The 26,579-nt window shown below is 45.2% G+C and overlaps 1 protein-coding gene across 1 annotated transcript in view; it reads left to right on the top strand.

The window, feature by feature from the left end:
* Positions 1-26,566, top strand: part of lrp6 (low density lipoprotein receptor-related protein 6) — a 40,623-nt gene extending 14,057 nt beyond the window's left edge. The window contains exons 3-23 of the mRNA XM_073481051.1: positions 473-670; positions 1,216-1,412; positions 2,227-2,361; positions 4,622-5,018; positions 5,668-5,839; positions 9,488-9,704; positions 11,492-11,781; positions 12,265-12,491; positions 12,573-12,757; positions 13,886-14,212; positions 15,646-15,848; positions 15,943-16,154; positions 17,107-17,297; positions 19,523-19,732; positions 19,869-19,994; positions 20,071-20,307; positions 20,581-20,691; positions 20,781-21,011; positions 21,095-21,231; positions 21,415-21,512; positions 22,218-26,566. Of these exons, the coding sequence (XP_073337152.1) occupies positions 473-670; positions 1,216-1,412; positions 2,227-2,361; positions 4,622-5,018; positions 5,668-5,839; positions 9,488-9,704; positions 11,492-11,781; positions 12,265-12,491; positions 12,573-12,757; positions 13,886-14,212; positions 15,646-15,848; positions 15,943-16,154; positions 17,107-17,297; positions 19,523-19,732; positions 19,869-19,994; positions 20,071-20,307; positions 20,581-20,691; positions 20,781-21,011; positions 21,095-21,231; positions 21,415-21,512; positions 22,218-22,524 (4,408 nt within the window). The 3' untranslated portion in view covers positions 22,525-26,566. The remainder of the gene's footprint in view (positions 1-472; positions 671-1,215; positions 1,413-2,226; positions 2,362-4,621; positions 5,019-5,667; positions 5,840-9,487; positions 9,705-11,491; positions 11,782-12,264; positions 12,492-12,572; positions 12,758-13,885; positions 14,213-15,645; positions 15,849-15,942; positions 16,155-17,106; positions 17,298-19,522; positions 19,733-19,868; positions 19,995-20,070; positions 20,308-20,580; positions 20,692-20,780; positions 21,012-21,094; positions 21,232-21,414; positions 21,513-22,217) is intronic.
* Positions 26,567-26,579: the final 13 nt, after the last annotated feature.

Raw genomic sequence — 26,579 nt, 5'->3', positions numbered from 1 at the left:
GACATACTCACTTGGTGTCAGTCCAGAACCCAAAGAGATCCATTCTGTTCTGGTTCTGGTTTATGAACGACTTCAAATCAGGAAGCATTTGTCAAAATAATTGGTGAGGAAATTTGTTGATCCGCTGATCAGTCGTCTGTTGCCTGTCGCCTCAGAGCGGCTCGTCTCTGATCAGTCACTGAGCTCTCACCTGTCTAAGGTGTGTGTGTGTGTGTGTGTGTGTGTGTGTGTGTGTGTGTGTGTGTGTGTGTGTGTGTGTGTGTGTGTGTGTGTGTGTGTGTGTGTGTGTGTGTGTGTGTGTGTGTGTGTGTGTGTGTGTGTGTCCCCTCTCAGGTACATGTACTGATGGTGTGTGTGTGTGTGTGTGTGTGTGTGTCCTCTCTCAGGTGCATGTACTGATGGTGTGTGTGTGTGTGTGTGCTCTCTCAGGTACATGTACTGATGGTGTGTGTGTGTGTGTGTCCTCTCTCAGGTACATGTACTGGACGGACTGGGGCGAGATCCCAAAGATCGAGCGTGCTGGGATGGACGGGACGAATCGCTCCATGATCATCGACAGAGAGATCTACTGGCCCAATGGGCTGACGCTGGACTACAGCCAACAGAAACTGTACTGGGCCGACGCCAAACACAACTTCATCCACCGCTGCAACCTGGACGGATCCTTCAGGTACAGAACCAGAACCAGAACCACATTCATGACCAGGAGAGGGACTTCCTCTACTGTCTGAACACATGTTCTCCTTTAAACTTAGTCTACTGAACGCAACGTGCATCACGCCGGCGGGTGGCTGCAAAACATTTAACCGGAGTTGTCAGTCAGTTTAAAGGAGGCTGTTTTTTAGAAAGACGTGACACTACATCGCAAATGATGTCAGTATGTAATCTAAATGTTTAAAATAATAGATTTAAATGAGCAGTATTAGACTACTACTATTATTAACTGTTTTTACTTCTGCTGAAACCAAACAAATCTAAAAATGATCTAATTTTGAATGAAGTTTGGTGATGTACTTGTTTTCGTTCCAGAGTTTCAGGAGCTGTACCTAGCAGGCTTCCTTCTTCTTTTTCAGGGAGACCATCCATACAGAACTCCATTTGAAAATCTGTCATTTTAAAGACACCTAGCTTTAATCAAAATGGTAACATCAGGATGTAGTAACAAGCTGTCATGAGTGTAATCCAAAGCTTGACGGTGGCTGCCGTGTGTTTCAGGGAGGTGGTGGTTAAAGGAGAGCTGCCTCACCCGTTCGCCCTCACCCTGTACGAGGACACCCTGTTCTGGACCGACTGGAACACCCACTCCATCCACTCGTGCAGGAAGCAGACGGGAACTGAACAACGCATCGTCCACTCAGACATCTTCTCACCGATGGACATCCACGTCTTCAGCGCCAAGAGGCAAAACACCCGTAAGTTCTGGTTCACATTTAGTCAGCGGAGGCGAACAAAGTGTTTGACTGGAACAGACAGAAGAAGGATATAAAGGTCTTTGTTAAAAGATTTCAAGGTTCATTGTAAGATGCACTTTTGCTTAGTTAGTGTTATTAAAATAATAAAGGATATACGATGATGGAAAGAAAATGAATCACTAACTAATGTTAATCGATTTCATCATCGTCATTTTTCAAACAAAAGTGTCAAACGCTGTCAGCTTCCAGCTTCTTAAACGTGAAGACTTGCTGCTTTTCTTTGTCAGAGTATGTGTTTTACACCATTTCCTGATATTTAAATGGCCAACTTATCTCTCGTTTTTATATCTTGTAGTTTTACCAATTTTATAATGTAGTTTTGATACAGGTTCTTTTGTAAAAAAAAAAATATATATATATTTTCTGTAATTGTCAAACTTAAAAGTGGTCCTGAGACTGAAGGTGCTGTATGGACACTAGTGTCAAAACATTGAGACGTTCCTCAGCTCAGTCATTAACAATCAGTCTCCAGGAAACTGTCGTCCAAATGGATTAATCATCGTTAGAAGCAACGTTACATACGCACATTTTCTGATTCACAGATTTGTAAATCAGTCTTTGGAGACATTTGAAGACCTTGGATGATACTTTAGAGACTGTGTGATTAAATGATTTGTTATAGTTAGAAGTTATCGTCCTCAGAGCTCCTGATGAGGTTTTATCAGTGTTCAGATGTAATTAAGATAACGAGACGTGAAGAGGAGGGTGAGTGTTGAACCTGCAGCTGATGTGAACGTGTCCTCTGTGTTGACAGTCGTCGGCAGCCCGTGCTCTGTGAAGAACGGAGGATGTTCCCACCTCTGTCTCCTCTCCCCGGTGAAGCCCTTCTATCAGTGTGCCTGTCCCACCGGAGTCCAGCTGCTGGAGGACGGGAAGACCTGCAGAGATGGTGAGGACGCACACACCTGACTGATCCAGTCACAAGTGGACCGCTGTCAGTTCACACCTGACATTAACATACATCTGGGTCTGATGTCACTTCCTGCTCTGTATGAAACAAACCCGTCCATCACTGAGACAAACAGACTCCATGTTTCTACACAAAGACAGAAAGAAGTTCATGTAGAACATTTGCTGAATTCACAAGAAGGAACAAATAAGTCAGAATCAGTCAGAGACAGAGTTTCACACAGTTTATAAAGTGTCTCCAACTCAACAACTCACTAAACTGACACATTTGTTAAGGGAGTCTGGTGATGTTGAGGGTACTGGTTCAATGGTTGGATCAGTTGAAACAAACAGCTGCTGCTCACACTGACAGGTTCAGAGAGACCAAACTACTATTACTACTTCTTTCTCTTCTTTGTCTTCTTCCCGTCTTCTACGTCTTTGTTTTGTCCTTCTCGTGTCTTCCTCTCCTTCTTCTTAGGATGTCAGTTGAGGACACATCTGCACTCACCACCTCTGAATGTTGTCTTTTTTGTGGATTATTTACTCCGTGTTATCACGTATCGGTCGTCCCTCTTATCTTGAATCAGTTTCACATTACAGAAGGGTCAGTTTGTTCTCTTTGATTTTTGTTTCAGAGAACATGTTCTTGAAGTTTAGAAAATGAAGCTGTTAGTATCAGCTCATACAAACAAGCTTCTTCAGAAGGAGACATTCAAGAACCTAAAACAAGTCCAGTCGCCTTCACAATTCTTCAGACAAATCAGAGTTGTTGTTCTCTACCAGTGTTAATCACCAGATACAGATTCCTGTACGTCCATCTGATCCTGGTGCTGCTGTGTTTTACATTTCAAACCTGTGAACCTCACAGAGCCGCAGAAATCTTTTTACAAGTTTGTAAAAGTGCTGAGTGCTGCTGGTCAGGCTCCGCGCTGATGTTAGTTTGATCACCTCCAGCTGCTCTCTGTCCTTCTGTCATAAATATTGTTGATTTAAAGAGTTTGATAATGTCAAAGAAAAGCACGGAGAGCACAACGACCTGCAGTTTAGAGAGTGAGCTCCGACAAATGATCCTGATCAACCAAAGTGGAATTTAAAACGTGACCGTGAGTGAAAACCCTGCAGAGGAAACTCTTTATCTTCAGTTTGGCTTCAGAGACACTCGAGTGGAAACAGAAACAGGTCCAAATATTTCCTGAACTGCGTCAGTGAAAGACGAAGAAGTTTGGAGATTATCTATTATTCTCAGAAAGAAAAACACAAAAAAAACCCTCTTGTGTAACTGTTTACAAGAATTCAGCCCAAACCAACAGACTGAATTCATTAGAGTGTGTTTGTGTTTCTGCAGGAAGAGAAAGCAGCAGATTCTGGTACCAAACCTCATTAGCTTTTTCTCTAATTTAACGACAGTCCGATGACGTTCTCGCGTCAAACCCTCCGCGTCTCATCTTCATCGTCTCTGAACGCTCGCAGCCGCTAAAGGTGGTGTTGGGCTGACCTGCTGTTGCCACGGTAACCCCGCTCCATCAGCAGCCAGGCTGGCTGTTTGAATGGCAGCCTCGGACGGTCCCCCCTCCTCCCTCCCCCCTCCTCCCTCCCCCCCTCGGCCTCCTTTTATTTACATTTTTTGGTTCAGTAACTCGCCTGCAGAGCGATGGAGGAGTGAAGGCGGGGAAGCTTTTGTGAAAGACGGGATCACATGCTCCCCCTGCAGACAATGTCCCCTTTCACTGCCGGGGTTTAACTCTTTCAGCCGAGGGTCTTTTTTTTTTTTGGCTTCTTAAACTGGACTGAATCTGAGTGGAACGTGGTCGCAGTCTGACCCGAAGAGTTGAAGTTTATTGTTTGATCGCAGCCACGTTCCTCCTCCACCCGCCGCACCAACACGACCTCAGTGTTCATTTTGGGATGTTAAAGTTTTGTTATCGTCGCCACAACACAACAGTTGAGTTTAAACTGGGAGAACAGATGATTTGGATTCAGGGACTTAAAAGTACCATCCAAAACTAGTGGTGAAGAGTAACTAAGTTACTGCAACAGTTAATCGATTAGTTGGGATTTAATTGGTAACTATTTTGAGTCAGTTTTCAGACAGAAACTGTTTAATATTTCCTGATTTCAGCCTCTAATCTCTCTGGTCTCTGCTTGTTTTTTGGACTGTCACTGCCGGCTGGATGTCACTCTGGTGTATTGTTTGTTGTAGTTTGGGTGAACTGGCCCTTTAAACCCGACTGAACCCCGACCTCCATGTTGCCCCTCAGGTGCCACTCAGATGCTGCTGTTGGCTCGGCGGACAGACCTGCGGCGCATCTCTCTGGACATGCCGGACTTCACCGACATCATCCTGCAGGTGGACGACATCCGTCACGCCATCGCCATCGACTACGACCCGGTGGAGGGATACATCTACTGGACTGACGACGACGTGAAGGCCATCCGCCGCTCGCTGCTGGACGGCAGCGACGCCCAGTTTGTGGTCACGTCTCAGGTGAACCACCCCGACGGCATCGCGGTCGACTGGATCGCCCGGAACCTGTACTGGACCGACACCGGGACAGACCGTATCGAGGTGACCCGACTCAACGGCACCATGCGCAAGATCCTGATCTCTGAAGACCTGGACGAACCCAGAGCCATCGTACTGGACCCTGTGGCTGGGTGAGTCCATCAATCAGTAACTCTTCTGATAACTGATCAATTCTGTGAGCAACTTAACTCAAGGTCCACACAGGAGATTCTTCCAGAGCTTTCAGCAGCACATCACTGTCCTCCCTCAGCTGATAGTTTGATTTAACCTTAAAAATATTAATATGAATTTATTTTATTGTTTTAAGAATAATTTTGACTCGTAGATGAAACGATTAATCAGTTAATAGAGAGATAATTGATCAGTTGAGCTGACAGTGAACAGGTTAGTGCTGTTTGAAAAGTTTTAATCTAAATATACATATTGAAGTTAATTTAGTTAATATAACCTACAATTAATACATCTTATATATGATATCAGACGACGTATAAGCTGATATATCAGCCAGAGAACAAAGAAAACCAACGTCTATATAAAAAGAGTAAAACTACATGAAATGACAGTTCAGTGGAAGATATGAATAAATATTCTGATTCGAGAAAAGTCATTAAAAACTGTTGTTTATGTTGCTTCATTCACTAAAAATGTAAATGATTTAATAAAATGTGAAAAACAAACGGTTACATCAAAGTTTTGCAATTGTGGGCAGTAATTTGATGGATAATAATTAAATGTAAAAGTCCACTCGCACTAACACGTTCACTTCCTGTTTGATGTCAGCTACATGTACTGGACCGACTGGGGCGAGGTGCCAAAGATCGAGCGGGCTGACCTGGACGGGATGGAGCGGGTGGTGATGGTCAACACCTCTCTGGGCTGGCCCAACGGCCTCGCACTCGACTACGACGAACGCAAAATCTACTGGGGAGACGCCAAGACCGATAAGATAGAGGTCAGTGTTTACTGTGTGTGTGTGTGTGTGTGTGTGTGTGTGTGTGTGTGTGTGTGTGTGTGTGTGTGTGTGTGTGTGTGTGTGTGTGTGTGTGTGTGTGTACCTGGACGATCACAGCTGATCACTGGGTGTCCTCGCTCGGCCTCTTTAAAGTCGCCTCCTGCTGGGTGGCGGCTGCTCCTCGCTGTGGCGCTGAGCTCTGGACGAGGCCGCCCACTGAGCCAGAGGTTACGAGAGGAGGTTCTGAGTTTGATGGATAAAAACAATCCTCTGTTCGTCTGTTGAGTGCAGACATGATTGTAACGTCCTGTTTTCCTCAAACATGACGAGACAAACTTTTCTTGTTTTTAATATTTTTCTTGTTTTTAATAAATTCACCTTCCTTACTCATTAAACTCCCTCAGAAGTCCTTTATGCACCAGTATAATAACTGCTGCTAACTCTAGCTGCCTTTAGCTAGTTAGCAGTGTTAGCCACGCAGCTAGCGGTCTGGACTGTTAGCTTAGAGCACCGGGGGAGTGTTGGTGTTGTTTACACTGCTAGCACAGGAGCAGTTGGACTGGGGAGGGCGAGGCTAGCTGGTTAGCATGCTAACTTCAGTAGATATCAGTACAGTACGTACTGTAGATGTCACGAAGTCAAAACTGTTATTTTTTCAAAGTCTGTTGATAATGTTAGTTAATATTTGAATTGTTTTAACTAAAATTGAAATAATGCACCTTTAAATATTTATATTATATAAAGGTTTTAGTACAGCAGGAGGAGCTAACAGAGCCTGATTCTGGTGTAAATGTGGATCATTTTCAGTTTGTCATGTCGTTCAGAAGCTTGTTAAACTTTCTCCACATCATGTGTTCGACACTTCAGCTCACAAACCTGTAAAGAGTGTCGACAGTCCGACTCTGATGAAACTTCTTCATTCTCTGTGGTTTCTGTCCTCACGCCATCTCGCCATGTTTTTTTTAATTTTCTGGTTTTCCTCTCTGGGGCTCTCGTGACCCCACCTGAACCTCGCTCCGAGCCCCTGAAAGGTGGTTCTGTTGGGGGGGCTGGGAGGGGGCCTCCGCTGGCCTCCCTCCATCCCTCCCCTCAGGTTTCTTGGAGGACCCGGTTTTTGCGGCGAGATCCCACATCTGGTTCCGATTGCGGCCTGCGCTCCAGCTGCGGTCGGCTCTGTTTAGAATAGACCCCGAATCTGAAACCGTCGCCGCACTGCGGTCACAACTCCCAAACCAGCAGAGACCTTTTGGCTGAGGCCATCGAGCTGAGGATGGAAACTTCATTTTATATTTATACACCACCTCTCTGAGCGTGTGTGTGTGTGTGTGTGTGTGTGTGTGTGTGTGTGTGTGTGTGTGTAGGATGTTTTGAAAGATGGCAGCTGGCCATGCAGCGGCTGGTCTGGAAGCAGCCAATAGCGTCGCTCCACACTGTGTTGATGAGTTAAAGCACGGCGTAGATTACAGGCCTCGCTGTTTTTTCCTTCTCTGTAGATTCCTGACATTTCTCCACTGTTGACACTTGAAGTCTCTCTGCATGTTTTTAGAAATAATCTCAAGTCGGACACAGAAAAACTTTTTTATTCTTGATTTTGTTCCAAATCAGAGTCGCTGTTTTCTTTTGGTTGATCAGTCGAACATCAGAAGCTTCATCAGATCATCTCCGTCCAGCGTTAAGGACCCAGCTGTGAAGGTGCAGGTGGACCAGAGCTCAGTCCATCAGGAGGTTAAAACATGTTGTTGGGTTGGAGAACAGGCTGGATTCATGTTGTATCGCAGCTCTCTGTGCTGTAGTGTAAATCTGTCGTCAGTGTGTAAAATACACGAACACGTAAACCCACGTATGTCTGAATGATCTATGAGGACTTTAAAAGAGTTAAAACCCCCTGATGAAGGTAAATGCAGCTCTCACTCTGGTATTGAAGGGGTTAATAAATATGGCAAACAAACATGGAGGACACGATGAATTCTCTGCGTCTTTGTTCAGCAGGTCTTTGTAGTGTCGTTCAGTCGTCAGCGTTTTTTTTTTATCATGTGTGTTTAAAGTCGGTTCCAGGTTCGGCTGAGCAGCTCCTGTCAGTCTCAGTTGTGGGTTTAGAGACGCTGCTGCTTCGTACGAGTGAGATGTCAAAGTGTGCGAGAGAGAAGAAGAGGAAATGTGGCGGCCATATGCTGCCGTTGTTTCTTTGCTCAGGCTGTTGCTTCTAATTAGCGGCGCTGCGATGTGCTGCCAGGTCGCCTCAGCTCTTCTGAGCGCGCTCAGTATCCACGGCGAGAAACTCCATCAGCCTCCATTTCGCCGGGCATGATGGGAGCAGAGAGCGACGACACATGTTTAATGTTTAAAGTCAAAATGTGTTTCTTTTGTTGTTATAAACAGATGCTCACATTACAGACACCAGAAATATATCATGTTTCCATCCGTGTGATACAAATATAAAAAAACACTTACAAACAGTCAACTTATATATGTGTACAAATAAAACATCACTAGTACAAAACCTGAGGCTTATTTTTAAGTTACTAATATGTGTGTAAACTTATGGATCAGGGTTGTGACAGAAAAACAACACACACTCACATCGTCGTGCACACACACATAAACACACATCAGTCACATCTGTGGTCGCTTAAATCCAAAGAGGACAGGATGTAAATAAAGACGCTGCGTTTTCTCAGAGGTTGATGGTTTTTTCTTACATTATATAAAATCTTTTCAGGTGAGGTCAGAAGCAGGCTGGTTGATCCAGCGTGTTGGTGGTGATGAATCATGAGAGTTTTAACAGACGTCATGTTCAAACCTCTCATCCTTAAAGAGGTTAATGCAACACTATGTTCCTCCAACCTTTGGCTCCAAACGTGTTTCTGTCTCACATTTACAAACGGGATTGTCTCCTGTGAGTAAATAGTTAATTTTCTGAAATATCCGTCTTTATGGACTCGATTGGACTTGACAAGAAAAAATGACTTGTGACTTGCTTGAGCTCGGACCAGATGTCTTCATTTATACAGTTTACTGGTGGGACAATAAAATAATGTGAGTCAGTTAAAGTTGCTTTCGGAGCTGATGGTGAAAATAAAACTGAAAGAAGAGTTTAGAAACAAAGTCTAAAGTGTGTGTGTGTGTGTGTGTGTGTGTGTGTGTGTGTGTGTGTGTGTGTGTGTGTGTGTGTGTGTGTGTGTGTGTGTAAGGTTTAGTTGCTGAGAAATAAAACTCGTAAGTGATGAATGTAATTGACGGTGATTGGACAGAGACGCTGCAGTCGCTGTAACGTGTTTCCTTCTGCTCTTCACAGCTGCATCAACATGCAGAGAATCACTTTACCAGTGAAAACAGGACTGAAGAGCTCATTTTTTGAGTTTGGTCTGTTTTGCGTTCGATTCGTTGAGCTTTGTTGCATCTTTATCGAACACAGACGTGTTCTACAAGTTTAAAGAAGCAGCTGCTTGAACATCGACGCGTCTCCAGAGAGATGGTTTTATTTGTACATCCTCACACCTGAAATCTGTTTCCTGTCAAGAGTTTAATTCTTTAAATCCAAGCAGCGTCATGAAAGTAGTAAACACAGAGTTTCTGTCGGTGTGATGTCTGTTTCTGTCCTCTGAGCATGCTCAGTGTGTGACGCCCTCCTCTCTCTCTGTCCCTCAGGTGATGAACATGGACGGGACGGGGCGACGGGTGCTGGTGGAGGACAAACTTCCTCACATCTTCGGTTTCACTCTGCTGGGCGACTTCATCTACTGGACCGACTGGCAGCGCCGCAGCATCGAACGCGTCCACAAACGCACCGCCGAGAGAGAGTTCATCATCGACCAGCTGCCCGACCTGATGGGCCTGAAGGCCACGTACGTTCACCAGGCGTCCGGTGAGTGAAGAGCGTCATGCCACCGTCTGTCAGTGTCACACTCAGACACCAGTACTGAACACATTCACCCCCAAGAGCCTAATTAATGATGCACTAGAGGAGAGTATTGGTTAAGAGTCGTCGTTAGAGTTGTGGTTAGTTGTAGATAGTTGAGGTTAGTTATGGTTAGTTGTGGTCACAGCTGTGCTCAGCTGTAGTTAGAGATGTTGATGGAGGTCATTTTGAAGTTGTCTCTGTGGTGATTGTCTTGGTGTGTTTGCCTCTCTGAGCTCTGAAGACAGAAGCTTGTGTCAGTCTGAGGCTGAAGACAAACACATGGAAACAGTTTATTCTCTGTGTTCCTGACACTTTTCTCGATATCTCACTGTAGCTCATCATGACATTGTTTATCATCTGATTAATTCACTGCTCTGTAACCTGAGCTGATGAATATTAGATGAATAGAAGTTCAGTACACAGAGAAAGTTCTCGTGTAGTTCACAGCTCGTTGTGTTGTCGGCTCGTTGTGTTGTCGGCTCGTTGTGTTGTCGGCTCGTTGTGTTGTCGGCTCGTTGTGTTGTCAGCTCCTGAGTCCTGATGATCCCAGCAGAGCCTCCACACACCAGTCTGACTGGGAAATGGGAATAATGGAGCATTAATATTTCATTCAGCTGATGCAGGCTGCCTCTGGGATAATGATGCTGAGGGCCAGAGAGAGTTTCTCTGTTCTCTCTCCTCAGGAATTAGACCCGTCCATTTCCACATGAAAATAAACAACAAGACAAACTAACAACCTCATTTGATATAAAAGAAAATGAGTCAACAACAGTGTGAACAGCCGGGTCTTCAGCTCGGGTTTAAAAGTCGTTGGCGCCGTCTGAAGTGTCGGCTCTTCTGGCACTTTCACGCCCTGTCGCAGGGAGGCGACTGGCCTGGAGTCGTTTGGAGACTCTGCTTTATGTATTCGTCTTCTGCGTACATGTGATCAGAAACCTTCAAATACCTGATAACTTCTGTTGAAGTCGGCGTGTAACGATGAAATAACAGGTCTGACAATCGACACAGAACGCCACACGTCCTCTGGACAGTCAGGAGCCACTTTGAGCCTCGTGATGCTTAGCTTAGCATAAAGACTGGGAACAGAGGGGAACAGCTAGCCTGATGAACCTGTCCTAGAGGAGAAAAGACACCAGAAAATGTTGAAAGAATTTTTTTGTTCTTCAAAATACTCAAAAATGAATCGAATATCAAAATAGTCAACTGCTTATTGATTCATCGACATCAGAAAACACTGAAACATATTTGTTTTCTTTGGAAGTTTTGTGATTTTTAGGAGAAATAAAATGTGGTTACAACAAACAATAATTATTATTTTTCGATCTTCAAAATTATCCGGACGTATACAGTTGAGTGTGATAAAGGAAAGTGTCTAAATGTGGATCAGTTCTCTGACGGTTAACTAACTAATCAATTTATCAACTAATTGTTGCAGCGAGAATCATAAACTGCCTCGTTTGTTGTGAGAAGATTCTAACGAGGTGATGCGGTCTCAAAAAATGTTTGCAATATTTCAAGCCTGTATCGTGAGAGACAATATATTGATCTTGATATTTAGAGGTTTCATCTGAAGCTCTTCATAAACACTGAGCGACAAAATCACAATATATTTGTTGTATAATACTGATCAATACTGCAGGGATGACTGTAGAGAGATGTTTAATCATCAGTCATGTGGATTTAATGACTAAGTGAGTAAAGTTAAGAAAAGAATAATGACCATGACTCACCTGTGGCCCCGCCCTCCTCAGGTACGAACCCGTGTGCAGAGAACAATGGCGGCTGCAGTCACCTGTGTCTCTACAAGCCTCAGGGCGTGCAGTGCGGATGTCCCATCGGCCTCGAACTCATCGCCGACATGAGGACGTGCATCGTCCCCGAGGCCTTCCTGCTCTTCTCCCGCCACACCGACATCCGCCGCATCTCCCTGGAGACCAACAACAACAACGTGGCCATCCCGCTCACCGGCGTCAAGGAGGCCTCGGCGCTCGACTTCGACGTCACCGACAACCGAATCTACTGGACCGACATCACTCTGAAGGTGAGAGCACGCGTGTGCTGATTGGCCAGAGGCTGAGGGGGGAGCAGCGATTGGCTCCCAGGAGACCAGCTCTCCATCTTCTTCTTCTCTTTTATCTCTCCATTCCTCCTCCTCCTCCTCCTCCTTCTTCTTCTGCTTCTTCACTTGTTTTTGTTTCTGGCTTTCACCTCATGTTGTCCTTCATCACCTTGATGTTAACTGTCTTATTGGCCCAAATGTTAAATGTGTCATCACCGCAGTGACGTGCTGCTGTGAGCTGGTGTGCAGACGGACTGACACTGAGGTTCTGTTGAGTCTAAGAGATCCGAGTTGATCGTTGATGTTAAAAAATGACGATCGACTCCAGTCATTATTGCCTCATGAGTCCAGTATTACTGCCTATCTCAGTCTAATGCTTCGGCTCAGTCTGGTCATCAGGCAGGTTCTGATCTCTTTCAGAACCGGACCTTTAACCTTCTCCTGGTCTCTGTTCTCCTCCTGCAGACCATCAGCCGGGCCTTCATGAACGGCAGTGCTCTGGAACACGTGGTGGAGTTCGGTCTGGACTATCCCGAGGGGATGGCGGTGGACTGGCTGGGCAAGAACCTGTACTGGGCCGACACCGGCACCAACCGCATCGAGGTGGCCAAACTGGACGGGCAGCACCGGCAGGTCCTGGTCTGGAAGGATCTGGACAGCCCACGAGCCCTGGCTCTGGATCCTGCTGAAGGGTGAGAACTCAGGGGGAAACTAAAAACGGATAGAGATAAAGATGGAAACACTGTTTGTGCTGACCCGGTTCCTCTCCTCAGGTACATGTACTGGACCGAGTGGGGCGGGAAGCCGAAGATCGACCGGGCGGCGATGGATGGGACTGGTCGGATCACGCTGGTAGCCGACGTGGGCCGAGCCAATGGACTCACCATCGACTACGCGGAGCGCCGGCTGTACTGGACCGACCTGGACACGACGCTCATCGAATCGTCCAACATGCTCGGTGAGAATCAGAACTTCAACCACAAAGAGCTCCTTTTTGTTTTTTACTCACTGGAACGAAAAGTTTAACTGGAGACACGACGGCCTCATCTTGAGGTTCTGTTCTGTTCGAAAGCTGGAAACAAAAGTCCGGACAATGTGTCCAATAATTTAGACTTTTTATCTCATATTATTTTTTATTTAATAAGTTTTCATGAATCTTTTTCTTTCACTGGCAGATTTCTGAAGGTTTTTACAGGCGGCTCTGTTCATCACTCGCAGCCTGATTTATAAAACAGTCATTCATAAAAACTTGCTTCAGTCATATTAAAACATCCCGTCTGTACAAACCTTCCACTCTGAAAGTCAACAACACGAAACAAATCACACATTTAGAGATGAAGATGAAAGATGAAAACTTGTAGCGTTTCCTCTTCAAAGGTCAGGTTTCAGTGTCTCAGGCCTCTTCTTCTTCTTCTCTGCTGTGTAAAGCCGCTCTGAGCTCTGCGGTCGTGTGTTCCTGCTCTGTGCACATGCACGAGCTCTGTGTCGGTGTCCGATGACAGCAGAAATACATTAGCTGCTCGAGGAAACTTCAAAGTGCAGCTGAAACAAAAGCTGCTCCGCTCTCAGTTTTGTCCTCAAGTGTTCCCTCGCAGCACGTCGGTGGATGTAAACCAGGACCAAAATATTCCTCACAGAAACGATACTGTTATTAGAGTCCGGGCTCAGCACACGCTCACACCGCTCGCACAACACCAACAATTTTGTGTGCAGGGAAACAGCCTCGGTCTTGGCTTCAGAGGAGGAGGACAGAAAATAACCCTCTGCTACACCAAACTCCCTTTACTATGTCCTCAAGTCTCCTGTGATTGTGGTGTCAAGTTTCACACCTGGTTTTAATTCACATTAGTTTTACCAGCGAAGCTTCACCCACACGATACCTTTTCATTTTTAAACAAAGTCGATCTCCATCCGGACGTTTCAGATCGAATCTTTATATCACGCAGAGTTTAACTGCTCAGCAGCAGCTGCGACACGAGGTCAGTAACACCTGCAGTTTGTTAACGGCTGATACATAACAGCTCGTTGGGACAGAACGAACGCAGCTCCATCGTCTCACCGCTCCTCTTCTCTTTATTTCCTGCAGGTCAGGACCGTGAGGTGATCGCCGACGACCTCCCTCACCCCTTCGGCCTCACCCAGTACCAGGACTACATCTACTGGACCGACTGGAGCCAGCGCAGCATCGAGCGAGCCAACAAGACGAGCGGGCAGAACCGCACCGTTATCCAGGGCCACCTGGACTACGTCATGGACATCCTGGTCTTCCACTCGTCCAGACAGGGCGGCTGGAACGCCTGCGCCTCCACCAACGGTCACTGCTCCCACCTGTGCCTCGCCGTCCCCGTCAGCAGCTTCGTGTGCGGCTGCCCCGCCCACTTCTCCCTCAACTACGACAACAAGACGTGCAGCGGTGAGACGCCATCACACCTGGTTCAACCAGACACGACATGAGCTGTTAGGAGCCGTTAGCGGGAGGCTTATGTTTTACTTACTTTATTTAAGTTTCAGACTGACGGAGGGATTTTCTTTCTCCTGTTTCTCTTCAACTGCATCTGTTCACATCCTGCTGATCAGACACAGCTGAAGCCCCGCCCCCTCCTGTTTCCCTCATGGGACCTGATTTGATAAAAAATTTGACTGGTAAAAAAACAATGTTTAGTTTGTCGGCCATCTTCAACGTCAACGCGTGTACCAAAATGTCCTCTGACGTTCTCAGTTGTTGTTCCGACGGCACAGTTTTTTGCACCTTTCCAGATCCTATAAGATGTTTTCTAAAGGAAACAACAAACCAAAACAGAAAAATAATCCATGTTCAGATGGAGGAGGAGGAGGAGGAGGAGGAGGAGGAGGAGGAGGAGGAGGAGAGGCTGTAAGTTTTGTTCTCAACCAATCACAGCTTTCCGTCTTTGCTGTCTTTGAGGTGCTCGGGATCGACTTCCTGGAACAACAATCAATCAATCAATCAATCAATCAATCTTTATTTATATAGCGCCGATTCACAACAATAGTCTTCTCATGACTCTTTCCAAATTGAGCCAGTCTCACACAAACTGCTTAATTAATCATCTACAGACACCCAACATTTCCCCCACGAGCCGACACTGGTGAGAAGAAACTGCCTTTGTATGAATGTAAACAAACATGAAGCGATGTGTGTCATCCTGACCGCAGCACCAACAACATCTGTGCTCCTATTGGTCAACAACAACAACAACAACAACATGTCCTGGAATATGTCACACTCGTCTTTCTGAGATGAAACCATCACTTTTGTCCCGATGCCGTTCGTCTGTTGTGTCCTCATGAATTCTGAACTCCTCCGAGCTGCAACTCCGTCAGTAAAAGTCGTAGTTAACTTCTGACCTTCAGTTTTTAATGTCCAGACTCTGAAATCCAGACGACAGAAGCTTCGAGGGTTGGGAAAATGTCAATTCACTGATCAGAGTCACCTTTAGTTATCGTGACTATGGTTTCTGTCACTCTCCCTCTTCACCTTCTTCGCCTCCTCCATCAGCAGCTTCTGTTTCTTCTGCAGAGTTTCCACAGTTATTCACGTTGTTCCACCGTTACCTGGAGATAGTGACCGGGGAAAATGATGCCTCTTCCTGTTTTGGTTGCTTCCTTTGTGCCGTAAATCAAACTTTATTTTTGCATGGAAATCCAGCCTGGAGTCAGACTGAATATCAAAGTGAAAGGGAGGTTTATAGTGAACCAGTCTGTACATTGTGACATCACTGTGACATCACTGTGACATCAGGATTAACTGCAGAATGAGGAGTTAAAGATAAAAGTTAGATATCCTGCAGTTTTTAACATGTTTTCCTCTTTGTGTTTTCCTCTCAGCTCCGACCTCCTTCCTGCTGTTCAGCCAGAAAACTGCCATCAACCGCATGGTGATCGACGAGCAGCAGAGTCCCGACATCATCCTGCCGATCCACAGCCTGAGGAACGTCCGAGCCATCGACTACGACCCGCTGGACAAACAGCTGTACTGGATCGACTCCAAGCAGAACGTCATCCGCCGCGCTCAGGAGGACGGAAACCAGGTAAGGACAGCAGCTGTTTCCTGTTGAATAAATGAAGTATGAAGTGTCCCCGGTGCCGTGTCTGAGCCGGGCGTCTCTGCTGTCGTCTTGTCAGAGTATGACGGTGGTGTCGAGCTCACTGGGCGGGCCCAGCCAGGGGCTGCAGCTGTACGACCTGAGCATCGACATCTACAGCCGCTTCATCTACTGGACCAGCGAAGTCACCAACGTCATCAACGTCACCCGCACAGACGGCAGCAGAGTGGGCGTGGTGCTGCGAGGAGAGCACGACAAACCCCGAGCCATCGTCGTCAACCCGGAGAGAGGGTCAGTGACATCACGGTGACATCACGGTGACATCACCACACATTCACAGCTGCTAAAATCATCACGGAGCTTTGTAGCCTCTGTGACGGCTTGTTTCTGTCATAACATGTTATCTTTTATATGAAGAGAGAGGTTTATCATTCTGACCATCAGTGTGAATTATTTTATCTTCTGTCAGTCTAAAGACTACACTACCCATGAGCCTCAGCTGCTGTTGCCATGGAGAAGAAGCCACGGTTGCTGAATTGATCCCAAATGTTTTTAAACTGCTGAAAGTTTATACGGTTTTCTACAAAATGTAATGTAGACCAGAGTTTGAAGCTCTGTGATTGGACGTTTGATACCGAAATGCATCCTGGGAGACGTAGTTGACTTCTCTTAGTTTTTCATGTACATACAAGGAAAGATGGAGGAGAGATAAAGAGATGGGTGGAGATGTTCCTGCAGACTGACAGTCTTCTGTAAAGTAATCTGGTAACAGAGTAATCCGGTAACAGAGTAATCCAGTAACAGAGTAATCCGGTAACAGAGTAATCCGGTAACAGAGTAATCCGGTAACAGAGTAATCCGGTGCTGTGCCGTCAGCCTCAGTTTGTCTTTGTGGTTTGAAGGCGCTCCAGGAGACGTGAGGAGCTTCAGCTCTGAAATCCTCCTCATGGTTTTATTGACTCTTCTCAGGAGGACTCGAGTTGTTCAGCGCTGGTCTTGAATCTCAGTAATTTGTTCTCGTTGTTGATTCTGGTCCTAGTGAAGCTCTTGAAGCCCGTCGCAGCTCGGCGGTGCCGAGCCGCTTGTTTGGAGCTGTAATTGCAGGCTTTCCTTGGCGCAGTAATCTCTGGGTCATTGTGTGGTTGAGAAATGAAGTCTGCAGATGTTCAGAGAGGAAAACAGCAGCTGCCACTGGAGGACTCAGAAACACTGCTGTTGTTGTTCCCCTGCTCGTTGTCTGCAGGTACATGTACTTCACCAACCTGCTGGAGCGCTCGCCGAAGATCGAGCGGGCGGCGCTGGACGGGACGGAGCGAGAGGTTCTCTTCTTCAGCGGACTGGGGAAACCCGTCGCTCTGGCCATCGATAACGAGGTGGGGAAGCTGTTCTGGGTCGACTCGGACCTGCGGCGCATCGAGAGCAGCGACCTGTCAGGTGAGTCTGACGGGTACGGCGGCACATCAGGGCCCAGTGGGTCGGGAAGTATGGAGGCTTTGAAGGGTCAAAACTAAATATGTGAACACAAATCGATAATCAAGTATACAAACACAAATAATTATAAAGATTAATGAATGATACTAATAATCTTTAATTAATGCGTAAGTCAATAGATAAATTAATATATTAAAATAATAAATAAATAGACAAAAATTATTTAAAAATTGTTTTTTAAATGTTTATATTTCATGTGTCATTTAATTTGTGATTTATTTATGGTTGCAGTTAAGCATTAATTATAAAAATGTTTGATTCATTTATTCAAACATTTTATTTATTTGTGTATTTAAATATGTAAACATTAATCTTTTTAAATTATATAATCATTTTAAAAACATTTTATTTAATATTTATTTTTTTAAGCATTTTTGTATTTTTAATTATATGACAATTAAAAATGATAATTTTTTATGATAATAAAAAATCATTCTTAATATGAATTTATTTATTGAAGCATTTTATTTTTTTCTTAATGTCGTTTTTTCTTTTCTTCTGAAACAGTTTTGGATGTTTGTTTCCTTGTGAATCGTGTCAGTTTGTCGCAGCTTCCTCGTGTTTGAACACAGTTTACACTCAATTTATTAAACAATATAATATATTGATGCTAAACACGTCAAATTGTACAAATACAGTAAACAGTAACTAATACAGGCTAGATCTTTGGAGGAAAGTGAAGAGTAGAAAATCACCAGACTCCCTTTAAAAACGCTTCATTTTGAGACTTGTTGCGTGAGGAGAAGCTGTTTAAACACCCGATCAGCTGTTATCCTGTTTATCTGTCTCCGCCCTGATGTTAGTTGGAGCTGTAGTTTCTGTCTGACGCCCACAGAGCTCAGATTGAAAAGTGATAGTGGAACATCAGTAAACGTCCAGCGTCTCGTTTGATGTGGCACCGCCGTCGGAAACGTTGTGTAAAGATGCAGCTGAACTGTTTGAAACCAGCTCCGGTTGCGTTCAGACTCCCGCAGGCTGACGGTCGCCAGTAGACGTGTGAACGCAGCGCGAAGGCGTCTTTGAGGACTCGGTGGAGTGTAGTTGCTGGAGAGTTGACGTTGGCTGGGAGCCTGGAGCTCAGCACATTCCTGTGATTCTCCGGAGCCCCACGCAGGCCGACAGGAATGTGAACCATCTGTAAACAGTCCTGGTCCTGGTTCCTGAACACTGTTCAGAGCTCATCCTGGTCTCAGGCGTCCTCTCTGGTCCGCCGCTCTGTGGCCTCACAGCTGCTTTAGTTCACAGTGCAGAGGCTGCTGGCGCCCCCTGCAGGATGGAAACAGTCATAACAGCATTAATAGACTGAAGTCAGAGGCTGAAGCAGCTCCAGCTGCAGAGATTACTGAGGGAGGAAAACGGATCAGGAACCGTTTTGATCATCGATGAATCGTTTCTGTCAAACGTGACGATCAGCTGCTCGTCTTCATTTGAAGACGTCACTTTGGAGAATATTGACGAGCATTTTACACAATCGTAGTTTATTCACAAAACAAACTGATCAATCAGAATATCATCAGCAGATTAATCAATAATTAAAAACCGATAAATATCTTTTTGATCTGATGAACTGCTGAAGATTCACAACCAGTGAGAACAACAGAAACCAGTTAACATTCATCCAAACACTCAAAGTGTATATAGGGCCAAAACTAAATATAGTAAATATGTAAATAATTCTGTTGTTTTTATTTATAAATTATTTAGTTATTAATTTTTTTTATGCATTTTATTATATAATTATATACGTGTCCATTTATAAATATTTGATTGAGTTATTTATGTTAATATAAATGATTCATATTCATATATTTAGTTTTGGCCCTTAGAAGCCTCCATATATTGGTGCCAAAGTTGTCCAGCTTCATTCAGAATTTCATTTAAAAAACTACAGATTTAAATGTGAACGCTGTCGAAGATAATCTGCTGTTGTAACGGCGTGTTTGTGAGGCTCCTCGGCACCGCAGGGACTTTATTAAATGGGTTGTAACACTTTGTTTGTGTAGCTGACCTCAGTGTGTCGCTGTCGCTCCTCCCGCCTCCCCTCCTGCCTCACCCCCCAGTTTCTCACCCGTTCTGTTGCCTCTCATCCTGAAGTTTTTGCCCTACAACCTTCTTTTGTTTTTTTCCCGGTGTCGTTTTTTATTTTTTATTTAAATAAATATAATCAGGAGCCAATCGGATCGTGATCGCGGACTCGAACATCCTGCAGCCGGTGGGTCTGACGGTGTTCGGGAACCACCTGTACTGGATCGACAAGCAGCAGCAGATGATCGAACGGATCGACAAGACGACGAGGGAGGGACGCACCAAGATCCAGGCTCGCATCGCCTACCTGAGCGACATCCACGCCGTCCACGAGCTCGACATGAGGGAGTACAGTGAGTATTACTGGACAAACTAAGTAAAAAACTGGTGTCTGTGTTTCTGATGAATATTGAAGCCTTGAAAACGGTTGCAAAGCTTTAGCACTGTTTAAAGTATGAGGAGATTTTATTGAGCGCTGTGTTCCTGCAGGTAAACACCCGTGTACCTGGGACAACGGCGGCTGCTCCCACATCTGCATCGTGAAGGGAGACGGGACGACTCGATGCTCGTGTCCCGTCCACCTGGTGCTGCTGCAGGACGAGCTCTCCTGTGGAGGTGAGACATCCGACGACCCGGACTCTTCCTGCTTCCACAGGTTTCAGTCTGACGGTCTCACCTGTTTCCTCCTCAGAGCCGCCCACCTGTTCCCCGGAGCAGTTCTCCTGTACGTCCGGCGAGGTGGACTGCATCCCTCAGGCGTGGAGGTGCGACGGTTACCCCGAGTGCGACGACAGCAGCGACGAGGAGGACTGTCCCGTCTGCTCCGAGTCCGAGTTCCAGTGCGACAGCCGGCAGTGCATCGACCTGAGCCTCCGCTGCAACGGAGAGATCAACTGCCAGGACCGCTCCGACGAGAGCAAGTGTGAAGGTGAGACGGGCGGCGCCCACCTGGACTCACCTGTTCAGACCGTCAGGAGCTCTTTCTGATGGGCCGATATTGATCATCTGCTGATACCAAACACCCGACACACTGATCTTATTGATCAGCTGAAATTATTGATCTGATATGAAGGAGAGTGAAAACTGAGATCCTCTATAGAGAAGAGGTCTCACTCTCACAGCTCCCATCAGTCTGAGAGCTTCTCAGTGATGTCACATTCTGATGATGTCTCCTGCTGGTTTCTCTCCGTCTGTCTCGCAGTGCGCTGTCCTCCGGATCAGTTCACCTGCTCCAACGGTCAGTGCATCGGAAAACACAAGAAGTGCGACCACAACATGGACTGTACGGACAACTCTGACGAGATCGGCTGCTGTGAGTCTGCACGCTGACATCATCTTATTGTCATCATTTTATCTTCATTAAACGTTGTTAACGTCTCTCTTCTTCTTCTGTGGTTTCAGATCCGACGGAGGAGCCGCCCCCTCCGCCCAACAACACCATCGGCTCCATTGTGGGCGTGGTCATGGCGTTGTTCGTGGTGGGCGCTGTGTACTTTGTGTGTCAGCGCGTCCTCTGTCCGCAGATGAAGGACGACGGTGAGACGGTCACCAACGACTTCGTGGTTCACGGGCCGTCGTCGGTGCCGCTGGGATACGTTCCGCATCCGAGCTCGCTGTCCAGCTCGCTGCCAGGTGGGACGCAGCTTGATGCTCACTGTCTCACACATCTTGTTTTAATGACCGTGATGCTGACGCTCGTTTCAAACTGTCAACAGGTATGTCCAGAGGGAAGTCTGTGATTGGCTCCCTCAGCATCATGGGCGGGAGCAGCGGGCCTCCGTACGACCGCGCTCACGTGACCGGAGCGTCGTCCAGCAGCTCGTCCAGCACCAAGGGAACCTACTTCCCCCCGGTGAGTTTTTATCACGCGTCTTCCTCTACATCACCTGTACGGCAGCGTCAGGTCCAGCAGTGTCCGTATTCTTCTTGGTATCTTAGAGTTTGTAGTTTCCTTCTTTTATTAAATGAATTTTCTGTGGCTCTTAATCAGGATCAGATTCAGAGTGAGACTGAAGTGTTGTGTTTATCTTCACAGATCCTGAATCCTCCTCCGTCTCCTGCTACAGTCCGCTCTCAGTACACCATGGAGTTTGGTTATTCCTCCAACAGTCCGTCAACACACAGATCCTACAGGTACTCACATCACACCTCATCCAAACCGCTCAGATTCCAGGACGACTCGTCCACAGAGCCGTTTCCTGTTTGGGACCAAAAGTTCAGTTGATGTAGAAAAAGTGAGAGTTTAGATTTCTGTGGAAATCTAATTTTCTGTAGTTTCCACCACAGGAACAACCCGAGAACTGAAGGAAGCAGGGTCACAAAGGTTCCTCTTTAAAGGGTCAAACTATCACAGTGATCAAATAAACATCAGTGGGACGAACAGACATGATGCACAAAACACACAGAGGACCACAGAGAGCCTGTTCAGTCCTGACATTAACATGCATCACTTCCCCGTCAATGACAAACAGACTCCATGTTTCTACACAAAGACAGAAAGAAGTTCATGTAGAACATTTGCTGAATTGACAAGAAGGAACAAATAAGTCAGAATCAGTCAGAGACAGAGTTTCACACAGTTTATAAAGTGTCTCCAACTCAACAACTCACTAAACTGACACATTTGTTAAGGGAGTCTGGTGATGTTGAGGTTTTTGGTTCAATGAAACAGACAGTGTGTTCACTAACATCTGCTGCTAACGTTGGCAGGTTGAGAGAGACCGCCTCTGAATGTGGTATGAGCTGTCCCGTTGTAATCAGATTACTCGGGACGGATGCTGAGCTTTGAGCTGGGTCAGAACCTTCTGTGCTGAGTCGTTCTCTGTTTCTGTCTCTCAGCTACCGGCCCTACACCTACCGTCACTTCGCCCCTCCCACCACCCCCTGCAGCACCGACGTGTGCGACAGCGACTACACGCCGGGACGACGGGCGCCGCTCAAGTCCAGCACCGCCGCCGCCGCCAAGGGCTACACCAGCGACCTCAACTACGACTCGGAGCCTTTCCCGCCGCCGCCGACGCCCCGCAGCCAGTACCTGTCGGCGGAGGAGAACTGTGAGAGCTGCCCGCCGTCGCCTTACACCGAGCGCAGCTACTCCCACCACCTCTACCCGCCGCCGCCGTCGCCCTGCACGGACTCCTCGTGAGCCAGATCCCCCCTAAACCTCCCCCTCCTCCCCCTCCGCACAGCTCCACCCCCTCACTGTAAATAGCAATTGTGCATATATGAGGTTAAAAATGGGAAAGAGAGACTGATGAAACTGGAGGAGACGCAGGACGAAAAAAGGAAACAAAAGAGAAACGGGAGCTGCAGAACATTTGTACATTGAAAAAGAGAAAAGCATATTTATATATTTTCTATACAGTGTTTACTGATAATGCCATAGAGGTTTGTATTAAGAAATTTGTACATTTTTTAAGAAAAAGGTTTTATTAAAATCATCACAAATATAAGTTGCCTTAAAGCAGGAGAAAAACGAGGCTGAAGGACAAAAAGCACACGATGAAAACTGAACTTATCTGATGCCAAATATGAAAAACATCCGCAGCTGCAGGAGGACGACCGAGGAGCGGCCATCTTGTCTGTAGTTACCATGTCAACTGGATCAGGAGCGGCAGAGAATGTGGTACCGGGTCTTTGATTTGAATTTACCTCCTCGTTTTACGAAGCGGTTCGTAGGATCGTGTCTGATGGATGTGAGTCACACTCTGAAGCAATAACACTCTGAGGCACATATGTATTTATTCTCTACGGAAGACCATTAGGGACACTGTAAAAACGCTGTTTCTGACTTTTGTTGATTCCAGTTTTAACTCTGACTCTTTTCTCAGAATTCGATTTATTTTCTCAAAAACCAATCTAAATTTTGAGTTCACAGTCGGACTTTTGACCTTTTCCCCAAAACAATTCTGACTTTTATTTTTTAAGAATTCTGAGTTCATTTTTTTAAAGTTATGATTTTCACATTTTTCTCAGTAACGTCAGAATTCTGAGAAAAAAACCTATTTGTCAGTGGCCCTGATCCTCGTCTGTAATAACTGATCAGACCAGATGAAACACTACAGAGGCCCTGAAGGGACAAAAGGTTTCTGGCGCTCACACAAACCTTCTGACAATCGACCTCTTTTTGGTTTAATTGTTTTTATTTTTTACTGGAAACCGTCTTGTGTCGCGCACCAGAAACAAAGCCCTTTTTCTTTCTATGTCCTCTCTGGGCCTCCGTACAAAACACTAAAACATTTTCCGATCAGGTCGACGAATCGTGACTCACATCCGTGGAATCGTCACGATGTTCAGACGGGATTTAAACCAAAACGTACGCTTGTGTTTTCTGTCGTCGTCGGAGCGTTCTGACCGTGTTCGACCCAAAGCTGCAGCCAGCACATCCTTCACTGTTCCTCCATCTTGACTTGTTGTTTTTATCCTCGCTCCACCAAGAACACGATCTTGTGCCTGACCAGTTCCACATCTTCACATCCGTTTCTTTATTTTTTATGTTGTTGTTACTTTGAGGAAAAAGACACACAGAGGAAATCCAGTGCCCACTAAATGCTCTATAGTATTTTTGTACCACATATTGTGTAGATAACGTATTTATAAGCTATATAGAAAATCATTGTAAATCTATCCATTGAACTCTTGCAGTACTTTTCATTCCGTCTTTTTTTATATTGCCTCATTATATTTTTCTACAGAATATCAGTCCAAACGTACGGCGACAATCTCAGATCAGTCAAATCGAAGAACATATCCAGGTTTTATCGTCTGTTGGTGTAAAGTCAATCTGATGTTGAAGGACTGTCGTGCCAAAATAATCTTTTTTAAACAATGTGGAGGCAGAGAGGTTGGGACCAGAAGAGAAACCAGAGGCGGCTCCGTTCTGTTGCCTTGACGCTCGTCAACAATCTGTTTTCTTTTGTTATTTTTATGTGATCTGTTTTTGTGTTTGTGCTTCTCGTCACGACCAGAAATATATTTTTCAAGGTGACCTGTCGCATCGTCTGATCGTGGGAGGAGCCTGTCGAGAACAATGACACCAGCATGAGTCTGACAATCTTAACGCTTCACACGCCACGTCGGCTTAAATTTGTCCGTTTAACAGAAACATTTGACGTCTTTTTGTTTTAACATTGAAAGCACGAACAGGTCGACTGTCTTAACGAGGCATTTTTAATTAGAAACAACCGGCTGAGATAATTCTCAGAACAATCCTCTGAAACGAACTGATTCAACAAAATGACTTCTTCACTAAATCTGATCTTTTTTTTAGACGCCGTCTCGTTTGTTTTGTTACAGTGCAGCGAAATTTAACCAGAAAATCAAAAACACTAAATACCAGTGATGAAGCTCCGGACCGGGTGTTGATCAGAGTCCAGAATCAAGGTGAAAGATGCCCGAGCGTTGGTACGGAAGACAAAAACCTCTTTTCTTTTTCTTTTTAGGAAATATACATAAAATAAATTGTTTTTTTGTTTTTACAAAAGTTCTCAAATGTTACACGTCTAAACTAAAGCAGCCATACATGAATTATGTACGATGAGATTTAGATCAAAAACTGTCGACACTCAGCCCGAAATATATTCAGCCTGCAGAACGTTTCGTTCGTAGAAAGATTTCTAAATTTGAACGGTTCTTGCCTTCATGTCTGGACAGAATAACGCAGGCAGGTGGTTTTTAATTAAAAATTAAAAATACATTTGATGCTAGAAACAGAATTAAACTCAACCAACAAAGTTCTGAAAGACGTTTGAGTTTCTTTTCTTGGCACAAAAATGTAATGTCTCTCTGAACAAATCATTAATTTGTGCACAAAAGAAGTTGAATATCTTTATGGTCCTCCGGGGCCACCGTAGGTGAAACAATGCACCAAACTGAATCCAGTTTCTGGCTCATTTAAGAGATTTCAGGACTCTATAATATTTTCTACAGAGCAGAAAATCACAAAAACCTGTGACGATGCCAAAAGGAGCAGTATGTAAATATATATCTGTGGCTCCCTGCTGCCTCCAAACATCCTCACATCTGTCCACATCTGTCAGCCAGCTGAGCTTCCTGTGGTACAATCACTGATCTACACATCAGGTGTGTCTTCAGGCCGCCTGCGCACACACGTCGGATACAACGAACACTTTGGGAGACGTTCTCATTCTCTAACTGCACTTTACAGGACTTTTATTTTTTAGATGATTTCTGGTACAAAACTTCATAATTGTCGTGCAGCTGGTGGAAAGTTGTGTAACGGTGGACGTTCGCTTTGAGTTTGAAGAGTCCAAAAGACGACAGAGGAGATTTCTGACTGGAATATTTTAGTGTCGTCGGCGTCGATCATTCTCTCACCGTGCTGACTTCAGTTCAGTCACGTCAGATGACCAAAATATTGTGTTTTAAGACAAAATATTAAAATAAAAAGGACAATTTTAGACAAAATTATTGGTTATAAGGAATAAAATGAAGTCGTCTGCAGACTTGATTTCACAGTTTAAGGTTACAAATGAATAATTTGAGGGAACCAGAACTCAAAGTTACTAATGAATCAGCACAATAACACAAATGACTATTTTTAGTGTCGGTTATCTGTTTAAGTCTTTTGTTACTCATCCAGACACATTTACTCTAAAACATTCTGCGACAACACAGATGTGGTTTGGTGCATCACTGAGTGTTTTGGTTGACTCACGCTGAGAGAATGATCCTCCCGACAAATCAAACTTGTGAATGTGAACGTGACGTCACAATCCTCTGCGTCGAGGCGGAGCTTCGACTTGAACTTGGACGTTTTGTACAGATCGAGATGAACGTGGTTGAAAAAGGGTCAAAGAAAGTAGAAATGTAAAAAAGGTTGAAAAAGTCATTTTTTTTAAAAAAAAAGCACTTTTGTCTCGAGGTTTTCTCGGAGGTTCGACAGGAAACAGAAGTCTGTGTCGTCGTTTTTTTTTAAATGTTGTCTTTCATCCGTTTTGCTCTCATGGTGCTTTACGAGGACGTTTGTGGAGATGACCAACATTTGGTTCGTCGTGTTTGTTTGATTTCCACTAACTCTCCGTTTTTATACGATGACTGCTTTACCTGTAAACCAGAGCACCAGATGGACCTGTACAGCCCATCCAGCTGCCACCATAAGCTGTTGTAACTCATGAAATGCTGATTTTTTTCTTTTTGTTAAATATAAAGTGAGTGAACTTTTATAACGAGTCTGTGTGC

The sequence above is a fragment of the Pagrus major genome, chromosome 14 (genome assembly GCF_040436345.1).
Source record: "Pagrus major chromosome 14, Pma_NU_1.0".
Lineage (NCBI taxonomy): Eukaryota > Metazoa > Chordata > Actinopteri > Spariformes > Sparidae > Pagrus > Pagrus major.
This window is presented reverse-complemented; position numbering and strand designations above follow the sequence as displayed.